The 16,463-nt window shown below is 38.7% G+C and overlaps 1 protein-coding gene across 1 annotated transcript; it reads right to left on the bottom strand.

The window, feature by feature from the left end:
* Positions 1–1,461: 1,461 nt before the first annotated feature.
* Positions 1,462–16,339, bottom strand: LOC129356172 (LIM and cysteine-rich domains protein 1-like). Its single transcript, XM_055025773.1, is given in 9 exon segments — positions 1,462–1,678; positions 1,758–1,976; positions 3,808–3,917; positions 3,920–4,031; positions 4,329–4,360; positions 4,363–4,477; positions 7,276–7,534; positions 8,407–8,480; positions 15,803–16,339. Coding segments are annotated over 9 exon segments (1,059 nt in total). The 5' UTR covers positions 15,830–16,339; the 3' UTR covers positions 1,462–1,567.
* Between the last annotated feature and the right edge of the window lie 124 nt (positions 16,340–16,463).

Genomic DNA, 16,463 nt, shown 5'->3' with positions numbered 1-16,463 from the left:
GATCTATATTAAAATATTTGATGGAAAGTGTAGCTCAGTAGGAGCAGTTCTACTCGACACGCGATTGGCTGGCGTTTGTGAAGCAGCCTATCCGGGAGCAGTATTAATCTTCTTTTGCTGTGATTGGCTGAACCTCAAAGAGCGGAAATGCTAACGTTAGCTGATGATGCAGTTGTGCTAATACCGATGCTACTGTATGTATCACTGCATATCAAGACACATTTGGTGTTAAAATAGTTAAAACAAGTGTCTTTAGAGGATGCATCAAGTCTCTAAACCTCCAAGAATATTGATTTATTTTGGCTACCTACATTTTTCCAATAATAAAATTTCTTCATTTATTCCATTTAGCCGAATCGGAGCCTCAATCAGGAGCCAACTTCATCTCGGTGTTACAGAAAGTTTATGCAACATGTCATGTTGGATTGCAGTAAACTACAAAAAAACATTCCAATGCATCTAGGAGACACCGCTAAGAAGTATTTTAATCAAAGCCATTTTCTTTGATTAAAAGTTTGAGTTGTGGGTGATCAGCATTGACATGCTAGTTGTTAGCCTATCCATGCTAATGGCCAGTCGATAAAGAAGGCAATTCATGCTAGTTAGCCTATCAATGCTAATGCTAGCAAACTAATGGGCAGTAGAGGAAGTATCCTGTGACCACAAGTGGGAACAATAATCATGACTGGTTTTAATGCCCCTGTAAAACCATTATAGATTAGATTTAAGACCTGTATAATGGCAGAAATTTACAGAAGAAAGTTGTATATTTTGAGATTGCCCCTACAACTTTAACCTTGTAGGTTAAGTTTGAAATTCAAAGATTTTGCACAGAATGCAACGAGCAATGCTGAAAATTAAAGTTTTCCAACTGACTGGCAATAAATTTACTTATGACAGATGCATAAACCTAGTTAGCTAGAGCACATTAGCAGCTAGGTAGCGGTAGCCTGAACCACCTGGAGTCATAGAATGCAATGAAGATTTCTGCATGTGACTCAAACCTTTGCCTGACAGAAAAGTCCTGTGACATAAAAATAACTATACAGAATATATAACATCAAACAGTCCTGCCATGACAAAATTTACAACATATGATTACAGCATTTAAGGCCAACTTAAATACATTTTAAGGCCTTAATTCTATGTACATAGATTTAAGACTTTTTAAGGATGCAGCAATTCCGTTATACATTTGATTTCATTGGTTTTATGATGTTTCCCTGAAATGTCACTTCTGGGCTTCCGTACAAAGCTGCTGTCAGGGATTTAAGAGCTGAGAGACTGAGAGGAAGTTCCTTCAGCCATTTTAAACACATTTCTGGGTGAGTCTCTAAGTGCTTGGAGGACAGTTTAATGTCCCTTCAAGTGTTTCATGCACTAATAAAACAGTTTTACCGTTTGTGTTGGTGGAGCCAGAAAATAAACAGCCTTACATGTCAGCTAGAAACATAAGTCAGCTCTTTATTGCTTAGGATTTACATGTTACAGCTGTCTACAAACAGAAAGAACCATGTTAGACATGATTTGCAGTAATAATAATCCCATCTGCTTGTGATGCGTTTCGTCAGTGCTGACAGGGCGAATCCAGGCTCTGGCCGCACTTCCAGCAGCAGTAGTGTTGGGGATGCCACGTCCGTCCGTCTTCCGCCGTGATGAACGACTTGCAGAAGATGAGCTGAGGATAGAGAAGCAGCGTTGATTCAAAGACAGAGAGTGAAGAAAGGTTCATCATGCATTCAGAGCGGGCGCGTCACCTCGTCACAGCCGCAGCAGCGCGGCCACACCGACTCGCAGTAGTGCCGTCCGCAGAGCAGCTTCTGATTGGACCAGAAGTAGACCAGGTCCACTAGGCCGTGGCCGCAGTCTGAGCACACGAAGCAGGTGGGGTGCCACAGGGCGTCATGGTAACCTGCACGCTCCGCGTAAACAACCGGACTGTCCTTTGACACGTCTCCGTGGCAACCAGTACACCGCTTGGGGACAAAGGAACAAAAAAGTTTGAATTTGCAGCAAAACAGCTGGAAACCTTGATCACTGGAAACCTTGATCACTGGAAACCTTGATCACTGGAAACCTGATCACTGGAAACCTTGATCACTGGAAATATTGATCACTGGAAACTTTGATCACTGGAAACCTTGATCACTGGAAACCATGATCACTGGAAACCATAATCACTGGAAACCTTGATCACTGGAAACCTTGATCACTGGAAACCTTGATCACTGGAAACCATAATCACTGGAAACCTTGATCACTGGAAACCTTGATCACTGGAAACCTTGATCACTGGAAACCATGATCACTGGAAACCGTGATCACTGGAAACCATGATCACTGGAAACCTTGATCACTGGAAACCTTGATCACTGGAAACCATGATCACTGGAAACCATGATCACTGGAAACCATGATCACTGGAAATCCTGATCACTGGAAACCATGATCACTGGAAACCATGATCACTGGAAACCTTGATCACTGGAAACCCTGATCACTGGAAACCATGATCACTGGAAACCATGATCACTGGAAACCATAATCACTGGAAACCATGATCACTGGAAACCATGATCACTGGAAACCCTGATCACTGGAACCATGATCACTGGAAACCTTGATCACTGGAAACCTTGATCACTGGAAACCATGATCACTGGAAACCTTGATCACTGGAAATCCTGATCACTGGAAACCCTGATTACTGGAAACCTTGATCACTGGAAACCTTGATCACTGGAAACCCTGATCACTGGAAACCATGATCACTGGAAACCTTGATCACTGGAAACCATGATCACTGGAAACCATAATCACTGGAAACCTTGATCACTGGAAACCATGATCACTGGAAACCATGATCACTGGAAACCTTGATCACTGGAAACCATGATCACTGGAAACCATAATCACTGGAAACCTTGATCACTGGAAACCATGATCACTGGAAACCCTGATCACTGGAAACCCTGATCACTGGAAACCTTGATCACTGGAAACCATGATCACTGGAAACCATGATCACTGGAAACCATGATCACTGGAAACCTTGATCACTGGAAACCATGATCACTGGAAACCATGATCACTGGAAACCTTGATCACTGGAAACCTTGATCACTGGAAACCATGATCACTGGAAACCCTGATCACTGGAAACCATAATCACTGGAAACCATGATCACTGGAAACCATGATCACTGGAAACCATGATCACTGGAAACCATGATCACTGGAAACCATGATCACTGGAAATCTTGATCACTGGAATCCATAATCACTGGAAACCTTGATCACTGGAAACCTTGATCGCTGGAAACCTTGATCACTGGAAACCTTGATCGCTGGAAACCTTGATCACTGGCGTCGTTGATTTTTTGGTTTTCTTAGGGGCTCTATTTTGCAAAATCCATTGCATTGTGCATGTTTTTATACTTCCATTTGGTTTTCAATTGCTTCTAAAGATACATATTAAAAGTACATCCAGCCATTTTTTGGCTATGCATAGTATTTTATGAAACAGGTCTGGACTGGATCCACACTAATGAACCGCCATCTTAGTAGGCAAGTACACCAAGCACAGATGAACCATGACTTCGAGTCCAACAGAAAGAAAGTATATTGACACTGTTGATCAACAAGAGAAATAAACATTGACAAAATCTCTGCTGATCAGAACCCTCTCATATTGACAGAGAGGTCAATATGTCTCTCATATGAGACAGTGGCTTGTTTATTGTTGTCAAAGCAACTCTATACAAATTTTCACATAAAATTTGTTTTTAACGTTCTGTATTTCCTTACATATTCAGTTTTGTCGTCGGTTCCGTTCACAGCAGAGGAGGAGGTGCTGCGGCTCTGATTCTGGTGCTGCACGGCCTCTGCCTTCTCGCCGCGATCTTTGACCTCTTTGCTGTCCGCTGAGCAGCTGCTTCTTTCAGAGCGCCGCCCTCTCCAGGTAAGCCGACCTCCCCGACTCCCAGAACTCCAGTTTGAACTGTTTCACGAAACAGAATCATGGCCGAAACCTGCAGGTGAATCAGTTAAAGATGACTTAGCCCACTTTAAGTCGCCTGGGTGCATCAGCGTGTCAAAAACATAGAAATATAAAAGGAGTACATTTTAACAAAAAATCTCAGAAATTTTTACATTAATCTCAGAAATTTTCTTCACAAGTTTTTTTACTTTTCAATCTCAGAAATATTAAAGTTTTTTTCTAGAAAATTTTTTAGATTAATCTTGAGAGTTTTTTGGGGGAGAAATGAACTCCTCTTCTATTTTCCGCCCATAAATAGGCGGCCCCGTATTTATGGGCTGAGCCAAACCTCGTCCTCGCTGCCCAGACTCTGACACTTCATGGGTCCTGATCGTAGGCTGGGAGCTGGCTGAGGAGATGCCTGCGGCGCTGCAGGGCTCCGGGCGTCCCAGAGACGGGGCGCTGGCTTTCAGGGAGCAGCTCCATGTACTGCATGGCCTGAAGAAACAAATATCCCAAATGTCCACATGTAAACATTTGACCTACAATGAATATTATGGAAATCTGAAGTTAATTTTTACCTTGCATTTTCATTTCTGACAATAAAAAACCTGAAATCCAGAATCTCACAAAATTTGAGCACTGTGAAAAGTTACAGCACGTTCACAGAAAGTTGTGTGGAAGCAAAAAGTGTGTCAAGCATTGTGTTGTTGACTTTCTGTAAAGTGATTGTCGAGAAGTGAATTACCACCATTTAAACAAACTGAAATGAACAGAATTTTATAGTTTACCAAATTAAAAGCTTTGTGGACAAATCTGATAGTTCAAAAAGAAACAAAAAAATTAAGTTTCTAAAAATATTAATGAAAATGAGCACAAATGCAGTGGTTTTTTGGGGTTGTTTTTATTTTTTGGTGTAGTTATAGACGCTTTGGCCTATTTAAAGTGATAGAGTCTGGGTTTATTTTCAGTTTATATCAGGGGGAACCAACGTGCGGCCCGAGGGCCATTTGTGGCCGTTGGACTGATTTTTGCGGCCCACAACTGCAGTTCAAAAATTATCTTACAAACACAAAATATAATTTTTTTAATAACCAGGCTTTTATAGAAATAGAACCATGTTTATTTAGAGATTTTACAGAAAAAGGGACTTAGCTGCACAAATTAAACAGCTTTTATTTTGTTAAACTTGGTTAAATAAAACGAGCATTTTAAAAGAAAGTGATCCAAAAATTCATATAACTGAGAATAAATTTGCTCAATCATGCCCAAAACTTTGTTGAACTTAAAATAAAAACCTTTTTATGTTTTGGAGCTATATAATGAATATGATCCTGTTCCTACACAGGAAACACCAAGAAATCGGACTATTTTATGATTTTATGAAATGAACCCGTAGTTTTTCTAGTATCTTGGTTCAGTTTCAGCTGAAACCTGAGCAGCAGGTTTCAGTGTCGCTCTCTCCAGGTGTTTTTTTCTGAGACACAGCTGTGTGTCGTCAGCTTGTTTCGCCGCTGACAGACGGTGACTAACAGTCTGGAGTTAGCAAGCCGAGTCCAACCCGGTCGAGGCAGACACCATGTTTCTCTGCTGGGTTTGGATCCGTCTCTCAGCTGCAGTGTCATGTAATTACAGGCTGGGCTGATTTTAATGCAGAGCAGACAAGAAGAAACAGCAGAGAAATACATTTTGGTTCTTCCAACAAAGATATGAGTAAAAAAAACACTTACTCAAGCAGTTTTAATTTACTTCTCTTTTAACACAGGAGAGTCAAACAAATTTTTATTTTGGGCCACAAGAATGTCTCTAAGGGGTAGAAAGTAACAACCTTTTAACAAACTGTTAAAATTTTAATGACTCCCATTGAAATTAAATGAGGTAAAACTTCAGATGAAGGGCATTAAAAGAGTCAACTTTGCATTGTTTGGTAAATAATGACATCTATTTGTAGAGTCTAGAGGGCGCAAAAAAACTTCTGGCGGGCCGGATTTGGCCCGTGGGCCTTGAGTTTGACACACTGACCTTATAAATCTAAAAGGATTCATTCATTACAGTTTGTTGTGAATTTCTGTGTGTAAATAATGTAACCAGCTTCCAGATATCCAAAAGGATCCTGTCTGCTGTAGGTAGCAGCGGTGGCCTCATCTTTGCTTTTTTGGAGATTATTTTCTGCTGAAGCCTCCAAGCCGCAGCCTTCAGGCTCACTGGACAGGATTCAGCTGCTGCACGTCTACGTTTGTGGTTCTCAACCACACTTTTCCTAATTACAATTTCCACAGTTTTTCTGGAGTTTTGCTCAAAACCTTCAGCTCCAGTCTGACATGCTGGACTCGCTGTGTTTACCCCCTCTGTTTATTTACAGGCTGTTTCTCTGGTGTTTTTAGATAATTTGCTAACGGTTGTGGGTCACTAGCGTGTATACAGTGTGTGTAAACTACAATTAGCTAAAAAGCTAAAGGCAGCTAAAAGCTAACTAAAGCTAAGGCTTTAGCTCGTGTTGCTCATAGCTGATCAGTAGCAGATGTTAGATTCATATCAGATTCACTGTCAAACTTGTAACTGTATCGTTTTTACTCAGAAGTGTTGGCTATGAACATGGCTGACTTTTAGGAAATGAATGTGCGAGTTATTTTAGGGTAAAAACTGGCTTCAGATTTCCATGCTATTTCTTCTGGCTATATGATTATATGTGGATGTTTAGCGCTAATAACGCGCTGCATGCTGTTTGGGATTTCACTATTTTAAGACAGTATAACATTTAAATAGTGGAGAGCAATGCCAACTAAAACATTAGTGACGCTAAACCTAAAGCACAAAAATAATAAAAATGAGTTCCACTAACATTAAACACGGTATTTAGCAGAAGCTAATGCTAAAGTGCTTTTCAACACATTGACATTTAAATATTGGTGGGCACCGCCAAGTGAAAGGTTAGCTGCGCTATATCCAAAGCCTTATTATAAACATTAGTTCCGCTAATGCTAACGTGCAACTCAAATGCATTATTTAGCAGAAGCTAAAGCTGATATGCTCTTCACCATGTTGACATTTAGATATTGGTGGGAACTCTTAGCTCTAAAATTAGCTGGCTAACCCTGAAGGATTGATCATAAACATTAATTCTGCTAGCGTTAAATGCGATATGAAGCTAATGCTAAAACTTTTTCAATTGAAACAAATACAACAACAATATAGCAGAAATGAAATGTTCTTCAAGAACAGGAGGAACGACGTCAGGATGACGTAGAATAAGGAAGTGACAGAACATTTCTGCCTCATGTTCTGCTGAGTCTCACCAGTTTCTGGTTGAGTCCCGCCGGCGCCCAGTCATACGTGGTGGTGTTGAAAGTCGGGTCTTTGCGCGACACCACCGGGTTCGTCACAATCATTCGGTTTCTCTTGTACACGCGAAGGCCTCCGCCACCTTTGACCTTTGCGGTTAGGTGGGAGCATGGCGAGTCTCCGAGAAGGCGTCCCATCCGCTGGTCGTCCTCCGCGTCGCCGTCCGGAGCCGCGTGGTTGACCGTGCTGCACCCGCACGCCACGCAGGCTTTCCTGGACAGAGCCCCGCACAGAGGTCATCATCTTCCAACAGGTTTAATTTACGATTTTCATTCATTATTTATTTAAAAACAAGATTGAGATGCCTCTGATAAAATATTGTCTATAACAGTTGCATATCAGCATAACAGCTGCCATGTTGATTCCCAGAGGCCAAAGATTTTAACAAGTAGCGTCCAAGAATTGACTTAAGTAAGACTGAAAAGGCTTTTGGTAAAAGGTCTACTCAAATCAAAACATCGATCTTTTACTGTTTAAAACTATAAAGTTATGTGGAAATTTGGGTTTTTGAAAGACCAAAATGATTCACATAAATAACAATTATTAAGCAACAAAAATCAGGCCAAAGAAATGAGTTATTTTCAATGAAAAACTTCTGAAACTTTAACAGAAACTGCAGATATGTGTTTGTTTCTGGTTAAAATATGTTGGTTTTTCATCAGTGGGAAGAAAATCCAAAAGTTGAACTCGAGGAAGAGTAGAAATACTTCATGCTGGAATTACTCAAGTAAATGTAAAAGTACAGAGTAGTAAAATTACTCCTAAAAGTAACTTTTCAAAAAGTGCTTTTCAACAGATTAACATTTAAATATTAATGGGTTAGCATTAGCTAAAACCTTAGCTGTGATAACCCTGAAATTATAGGTATTAATTCTTCTAATGCTAAATGCTAAAGGTTATGCAACTTCTTACTGCCCAACTCTGTTCACTCCTATCGTGTGTTGATCAATTTGTTTGCAGAGTAAATGACTGCCAACAACAACTTTTGTGGGATTGTCGCTGTGATTTTTTTTTTCATTCGTCTCACTGTTTTTTCTTTTTGTTGGCAAAGTAAAATAAAAAAGCACAAGATGAAGCAACTGTACCTCCAGGAATGAGGCTGAAATCCAGAGCAGCTGCTTTTACAAACCAGACACGCCCCTGCACCTCTGAGAGACATCTGAGAGGAGACACAGAAAAACAATCAAAACCTCACTCCACGTTTCGACTATGTACGTGTTTTAAAACATCATCATAAATATTCAGAGTTTTAAAGATTTGGGAACAGAACAGGGTAAAAACATAGCAGCATAGCGAGGAATAACAAGGCCAAACATCTGGAAAGGAACAAAGTTTGTTTACTGAGGAGAGATAAAAGTCCCTTGAAACACGAAAACAACTTGACTTGTAACTTGGGTTATTGAAACAGAAAGTCCACAGGCTGTAGCTTCACCATTACATTCTGCACAAATTGATTCTCATCTCCCTGTGGTGCTTTCTCCCATTCAGATCAATTTCACTTTCATTCTGACCAATCAGCGTCCAGAAGGAGGAGTTGTGAACGATAGCATTAATTTTCTGCTTTTTTTGCTTTTTGATTGTGATCTGCCTGTGGTTGTAGTTTGGTGATGTGGACAAAGTTTGTTTAAGGCCTGATAGTCCGGTAGATTTGGTTCAACTGGATACCAAAACATTTGTAACATTTTCAGCTGTTGCGGTTCTCTTTCTTACAAACGATTCAAGCAATCGTTCTTCAATAGTTTTGGATGCAGGCTTTTTGCATGTTTTAAAACAGAACCATTTCCTTTCAGAATGAGTTGTTGCAGGGCCTCTTGTCTTTTCCAGCAGCCATTATGCAACAAGAAAACCAGATGACCAAATGGGCAGAGATCCACTCAGGTTGCTGGTCTGAGCTTTGCTGGGGCTGCTAGGTAAAGCCACAGTGCCAGTTCTATATAAAGATACAGTAGCTAAAAGCTTAGCAAGTCCTAATATACTTTATTGATCCAAAGTAGAAATTGCTTTGTTAAAGAAAAACTCCTATCCAAAGTGTGAAATATTAGTAAATATAAATGTAAAGTCAAAATAATTTAGAAATGACCTAAATATAAAAAAAAAAAAAAATGGGGAAAAAAAACATGAAAATAATTGGGAGGATTTTGAAAAAACAAAAATTTCAGACATCAAAAACATAAACATATTGCCCAAAAATAAGCTGGGTGATTTTTATTTATTTATTTATTTAAGTTTTATGATGTTTTATAAGGAGTAGAAACACAAGTGGAAATATAAAAAGCAAAATGTGATTTTTTTTTATGAGTGAACAAGATAGAGCTGCTTGTTTGAAAAGCATTTTGTTCTCCAGCACAAACAAGACGTCAGGACTAACAACTCCGACTCCCTTCAAAGCCTGAGGAGGCGTTGATAAAGGTGTGTGTGTGTGTGTGTTTCTGTGTGTGTGTGTGTTTCTGTGTGTGTGTGTGTGTGTGTGTGTGTTTTCTGTGTGTGTGTGTGTGTGTGTGTGTGTGTGTGTGTGTGTGTGTGTGTGTGTGTGTGTGTGTGTGTGTGTGTGTGGGAGTGTTAGCTGAGACATGAGGCTTGTTTGGTGAGTCTTTTCTCCGGGTGTGGAGGCAGCAGAACCGAGGCCACATATACAAACGGTGCGGTCAGGGCGGATGACCTCATCGCTCCACCCAGTGACGGTTCCTGCTAACATCACTGATCCCCATCTGCAGCGCTGACTGTGTTTTATTAACCCATGATTCAGGTGTTACTCTCATTTCAACCATTCATGATTTCACAACCAACGTTTTTAGGTGCAAAAATAAAAAAATATATATTTTATATTTTTACCTCCTTTGACAATCAACACTACTTAATTTTAACAATTTCAAACTGAAGTTAAATGTAATGTCTCAATTTTAGCAGATGGTTGATTATTTGTTTAAATTTATAAGATTAAAGTAGTCAGAAAAATAGCTATTTTCTAACAAAATTAACTTATAAGTTCATTTTCAGAAAGATATAGGAGCTTGTTTTAAGCCAATTATTCCATAACATTGATTTAAAAAATATTGTATTTCCAGTGGCAGATTATTAAACTAATAATAAGACATTTTTCCCATGTTATAAGTGAAATAATCTACCAGTAGACCTAGAACTGTTTAATCAAGCTCCTATTTATTGCTGAAAAGTTACTGGTAGATTAGTTTTGCCTTATTTCAGTGCACAAAGATATTTGCACCAAAAATACTTTTGTACTAGATTTTATTTTTTGCAGTGAATAAATTAAGAATCCATTTTTCAAAAGGTTATTGATGTCCATTTCAGTCAGTTGAAATTGAATTTGTCATATTTTATAAAAATCAACATGATTAATTAATAAAAATGAATGATAATGAAAATTGTTTTGAATTACTGACTAAATGCTATGAAAAAAATGTTTCTTGATAGTAGTTTTGAATGAAACATTCCTGCTTCCCTGCTTTTGTTTACTATATTTACAGCAAATTTAGTTTTCCAACAAAGTTAATGACCCAGAAGTGATAATTTTCTGTTTAAGACGTTCAGCCATGTCTGTAGATCATTCAAGCTGTGAGAAAGTGAGAGAGAGCAAGGCGTTTTAAGTGAAGTGATCTGTACCACTAATCAGATAACATGACTGAAAAATGACATTTTAGTTAAAAAATTGTGAAAAATTAAAATTTAATACCAAAAGGAATGAAAGTTTAAATCAAGCTCTTGAATTTTCCCTTGATTACATTCACTGAACTTGAATCTCCATTTTTTGCCAGATTACAAAATCTGTTATTCCTGGATCACATCACCTCATTAAGCCATAACGGAGCCACTATATGTTGGACTATTCCGGTTTTTAGAAGCTGATGTGCTACTTATAAATCAAAAATAGGAACTGTCATAGGTTTCTTAGCAGCTCCAGAAATACCTAAACATGTGAGATGACAAAGAGACTTTAAAGCCTCTGGCAGAAAACCTGACAGGAAAAACAATCTGCAGCTTTTTGTCTGGGAGTCAGCGCACCTGTCCGTCTGTCAGCAGGTGATACCATCGCTGGTTTTAGCGGCTACAGAACGACGGACACAACAAGAGCTCAATAGAAACCAATCCTGGACAGAGGGATTTGGTCCAGGATTAACGCTCCTCAAACATTTCCATACTTAGATCTAACCTTCTAAAAATGAAAACATGGCATTATTATCTACATATAATTGGCTGTTGTGTCATTGCAGATGACACAACTGTATTTTATTCAGGAGAAAATATTTAGAATTTGCTAGTGGTGGAAGAAATTACCGCAAAAATGTAAAATTGGTTTTATAACAACAGATTATCCTTAACTACTAATAAAATAAACTGGAAAATTTTGTGGCATAAGAAATATTTGCCGATGCTGAAGAAGTCAAAATATAAAAACAAAAATAAAGTTTTTGCATATTTGTAATGCAATGCAGGTTACAAATGAGCATTAGAGTTCAGCTATGATATATTTTGCTGAATATGGTCACAATATTATCAGAATGAAGATGCAATTTTACCAGAAATCTTAAAATTACGAGAAAATTATAAGAAAACTTTTGGATGATTACATATTTTATATATTTTATTTTGTTAGAGCCCTCATAAAATTATTACTTTCCTAATATTACTACTTTAGTCTGATAATATTAAGACTTGTATTAAATTGACTTTATTCTGTTATTACTATAATGTTATTCTTGTAATATTATGACTTTATTCATGTCTTATAAAAACATAGATGGCAGCTTGACTTTTACATTTTGTTGTAGAGTTGACCTAAATAATACTACGACAATATTTTTTAACCTTTATTTTACCAAGATAAAAAAAACCACTGAGATTAAAAACTAATTTTTAATAAAGTCCTGGCCAAGAGGCACCAACAGATTTAGCACCTTTTTTCTCTCCTACCTCCTAAATGGCCAGGCGCTTTTTAAAAAACCTACTGAAAACCATTTTTGTAGATAAATTAATGTTTCTTTTGTTCCTGGGAAATGAGCCTTTTCAAAAAACCTGAAGAATGGAACATCACAAATCATGCTGCCCGTCACCTAGCAACCCCAGCGGAACTCTGCCCGTCACCTAGCAACCCCAGCGGAACTCTGCCCGTCACCTAGCAACCCCAGCGGAACTCTGCCCGTCTCCTAGCAACCCCGGCGGAACTCTGCCCGTTACCTAGCAACCCACTCACTGCCTTCAGCCTTCTGTCCTTCCTGCTGTTTCTCGGCAGGCGAATGTTTAGACAGCTGAACTAATCCACCATCATAACGGGACAAAAACGAGACTCGTGTCTGAAACAGGGTGTGAATGATCAGCCTCTAATAAAACAAGTTCAGTGGTGAAGGCTTGTTGTCAAAACAGCTTCAGCAGAACAAAACTGTAATTACATTCCTCTGGAGTCGGCTGACTGGCAGCGGCACAGTCACTTTATCATAATAACACTGCGTTGTGTCATTCTGGAAAATTCTGACAATAAATCATCTTTTTTATTAACTGATTAGACAATAACAATGTCATAAATACACAAACTCTTGACCAAAATTCATGCTAAATTTGAAATGTTTTTAATAAACGCTGCATCTGATTAGAAAGTCTCAACATTTCAATAGTTTGGGCAATGAAGCCGCGTCCTTCCACGTGTTGCAGATTTTATTTAGTTTTTGTCTCTTTATAAGCGCATTGTTAAACAATAAAGAGGGAAATAGAAACCTCTCTTCTGGATTAAATAGCTCAGCGTTTCTATATTTAGGAATCGGATAAGGCGAGCATTTAGGTGGGGTCACTCTCAGCCAAGTTATTTTAAATATGTCAGCTATGAGAGGAGGGAAACGCAGGAAACGCAGAGAGATAAGAGGCTGGAGGTCACAGGAAAGGCAGGACAGCAGTCATGGATCCTCTGGGCTTCATGTTGGTCTGGAACTAAAACAAAACCCAGATAGAGTTTCCAGCAGCTATTTAAAGGTGGAGCGAGACAACGATCAAGGTATTGTCCTAGAGCTCATAGCTTCTAGCTCAAAAAATTTACTTAAAAGCTACTTTGTAGGATCCAAAATGTAATAACTATTCCTGCAGCTTCGATTCTTTCATGCATGTTTGAGAAATCATTTAATCTCCATGGCAACCAAACAGCTGAGCAAAATGCATGAGTGGCCTTAGCCCCGCCTTCAAGGCACAGCTCCTCCTCAGAGATGTAGTTTCAGAGCCATTTTCCCTTCCTCACTCAGCTCCTTCAGACTAGCCAGCAACAATTAGCTCATTACAGAAGCTACGTCTAAATGCAACGCTGTCAGTCGTTAAAGGGTTAACCGAGGACTTCCTGAAGGCGGAGCTTCAGAAAAACCAGGAGTTTTTAATGAGACACGGGTCCAATTTCAAGGCATTAAATTGGGAAGTAAAATTTCTATTATGTCATACTTGATATATATACATGTAGCATTTTTATATCGCATTTTTATAACAAGTGAAGTTAAAACAGTTACTTGATTCTGCTATGAAATGGCACTACATTATGGTATCTCAATATGGTATTTGTAATATGGTCTGACAATAAAAAAAAATTGAATTCCTGAATTCTAATATTGACCCTTTTCTAAATTTAATAAAACAGATTTGGCTGCAGCGAAGTCGGCTTTTAAGAAAAAGTTTGTGGATTGATGTGGTTCTACTTATTATTAAAGACAAATGCTTCTGCAACATTTTCCATTGTAGGAAAATTATGTCAGTAATAATTTTACCCTAATTAGAAATAAAAAGTGTCCACCTGCTCCAGCCACCTGCACTGGATGGCTCAATTTCGCATCTCTCCGAAAATGCATTTATGGGCCACAAAAAATCAGTCTGAGGGCTACAAATGGCCCCCAGACCACACTTTGGACATCTCTGGATTGGCCCAGTGGACCATTCCCTGCTGGGAGTGCTGGGAGTTATTTCTATCATGGCGGTGGAACATTTTAAAGCTTCTGGGCTTAAACAAACAGATAAACATCAACAGGTGGCGCTGTCCCGTCTGGACCTCTGGACGGGTTGCTGGCCCAATGACGGGCTTCAAGCTCCAACGTTAAACTGTGGTGTCGTTTAAAAGACAACAGAAAAATGACTAAAAAATATATTTCTTAAATCCTAATGTATTCTTTTTATTTTATAATAATTTGTCTTTATTGAAAAGCAAAACTAAATATTTTAACTTGTAACTTTTAATTATTTTGTAAGTTTTAACAAATTAATAAAAGTTTTGTTACCATTTTATTTACAGAGATGTAAAATAACAGTTGTACCTTTAACAGGCTGCAGAATTACTTCAGGTGTACCGCCTGGCTCCTGCATCGGCCCACTGGGGTTTTCCAGGCAATAAAAATAATGATGGACAAGTGAAGAGCTGTTCTATTCTATTCTATTCTATTCTATTCTCAGTGAGTTTGTTTTAGCATAAAGCAAGTAGAAAATAAAAGTTTGCTCTGAAGAAATAGTTTTTTTAAATTAAAGATAGTTTAAATTGCTTTGCAACTTTTTGCACTTTGGATTCACTCTTTAGTGCCGGAGGGCCTCCTTGCCATCACCCTAATCTTCAGCGGCGACTCGAAAACATTAATACTACTACCAAAAAAAAGATGTTTTTTTTTGTAAAAAAAAAACATCTTTTTTTTTTACAAAAAAAGATGTTTGTAAAATTAAAAGATAACTTAAATGTATATGTTTTAGCCCATACAAAACGTGTGCATACAGTTCTTATTTTAAAAAATCCTTTCATGTTTTTGCTATTTAACTTTTAATTAATGGATCAAACGAATCAGCAAAATGTCAGAATGAATATGATATCACTGCAGATAGTGAGAGGATGTAAGCTTCTAGCTGTAAACGTAATTAAAACAAGTGTACTGAACTGACTCTGGATTTTATTGTTTTCAGAAGGTAAACTTGGTTTTATTATGCTTCTCTGAACAGGTTAAAACATATTTTACATTTTTTGTACAAAATCATTCTTGAATGATGAAATTTTAGTCTGATCAGTTCTGCCTATTTTGTACAACTGTACAGCTTTGAAAAGCATTTGTAGAGCCTCCTGCACAACCAACAAGAATGCAGGAAGTGGTTTCAGGATGGAAAGTCAACTATCCAGCAGCCATTGTAAAACCAGCTAACCAAACGTGTTGGAGCTCAGCTTGGGTTGCCAGGTAACAGTTTTAGCTGGAATTGCTAAGTATACAATTAGTAAGTTTTTGAAACTGCTTGTTTTCAGACACTAAAAAATATTTCTAAAGCTGTTTTTAGAAGCAACAGAAACCAAAATGGAAGTACAAACATGTGCTAAATGAATTTTTAATCAGCTAAATTTTATCCTTAAATAAAATTAAAGTTTACTGGCCATAATGAAAATGATTTCCACCAGCAGGAGGAGATGCTACATCCCACCAGCCTGACTGACCCCTGACCTCCACATCTGGCCGTGTCTGAAGGTGTCCATACCTTTTCCAAAGCTGCGCTCGGGTCCATGTCGTCCTCCTGTTCCTCGGCTCTCGCTGCCTCTGCTTTTCCAGAACAATGAGACTTTAAATTCCTCTCCTGTCGACCACACTTCCTCTCTCCCCGCCCACAGTCGCTCCCGCTGCCCTACAGCAATTTTCAGACGTCTGCTCTTTCATCCACTCACTGCCTCTGACTAACTGTCTCTTTTTTGACTAATTTCTGTCTGGAAACTCAAATCAACTCAATAACTTTGCCTTTCTTGTATTTATCTATAATTTTCCACCCTTTTACTTCAGTTTCTCCCCAACACTCCTGATTTGTCCGGCTGCCAGCTCTTCTTCTCCACCCTCTGCAACATGAACCCAGCAGGTTTCTTCGCCTCCTGATTTTGCTCCAACATGCAGAGGGGAAAGTCAAACTTAAAGCTTCACGCTGCTCTCTTGAATATGGCGAGTGCTTGCCGTATCGTTAGTGGACCTGCAAACCAGCAAGGTTTTTAAAGTGGCCCTCTGCTGGACTGCAGGACCACCTGGGGCAGTGAGGCAGGACCGGACTGTTTGTGTTTTGAATAAAGACTGAATGACTCTATTCTTAAACTATTACAGCCAATCAGAAGAGAGCAAAAACTCCTCACCCAATAGGAGCTTGAGAAATCTGTCCT

Source organism: Poeciliopsis prolifica, unplaced genomic scaffold (genome assembly GCF_027474105.1).
Source record: "Poeciliopsis prolifica strain line A6 unplaced genomic scaffold, Auburn_PproV2 SCAFFOLD159, whole genome shotgun sequence".
Lineage (NCBI taxonomy): Eukaryota > Metazoa > Chordata > Actinopteri > Cyprinodontiformes > Poeciliidae > Poeciliopsis > Poeciliopsis prolifica.
This window is presented reverse-complemented; position numbering and strand designations above follow the sequence as displayed.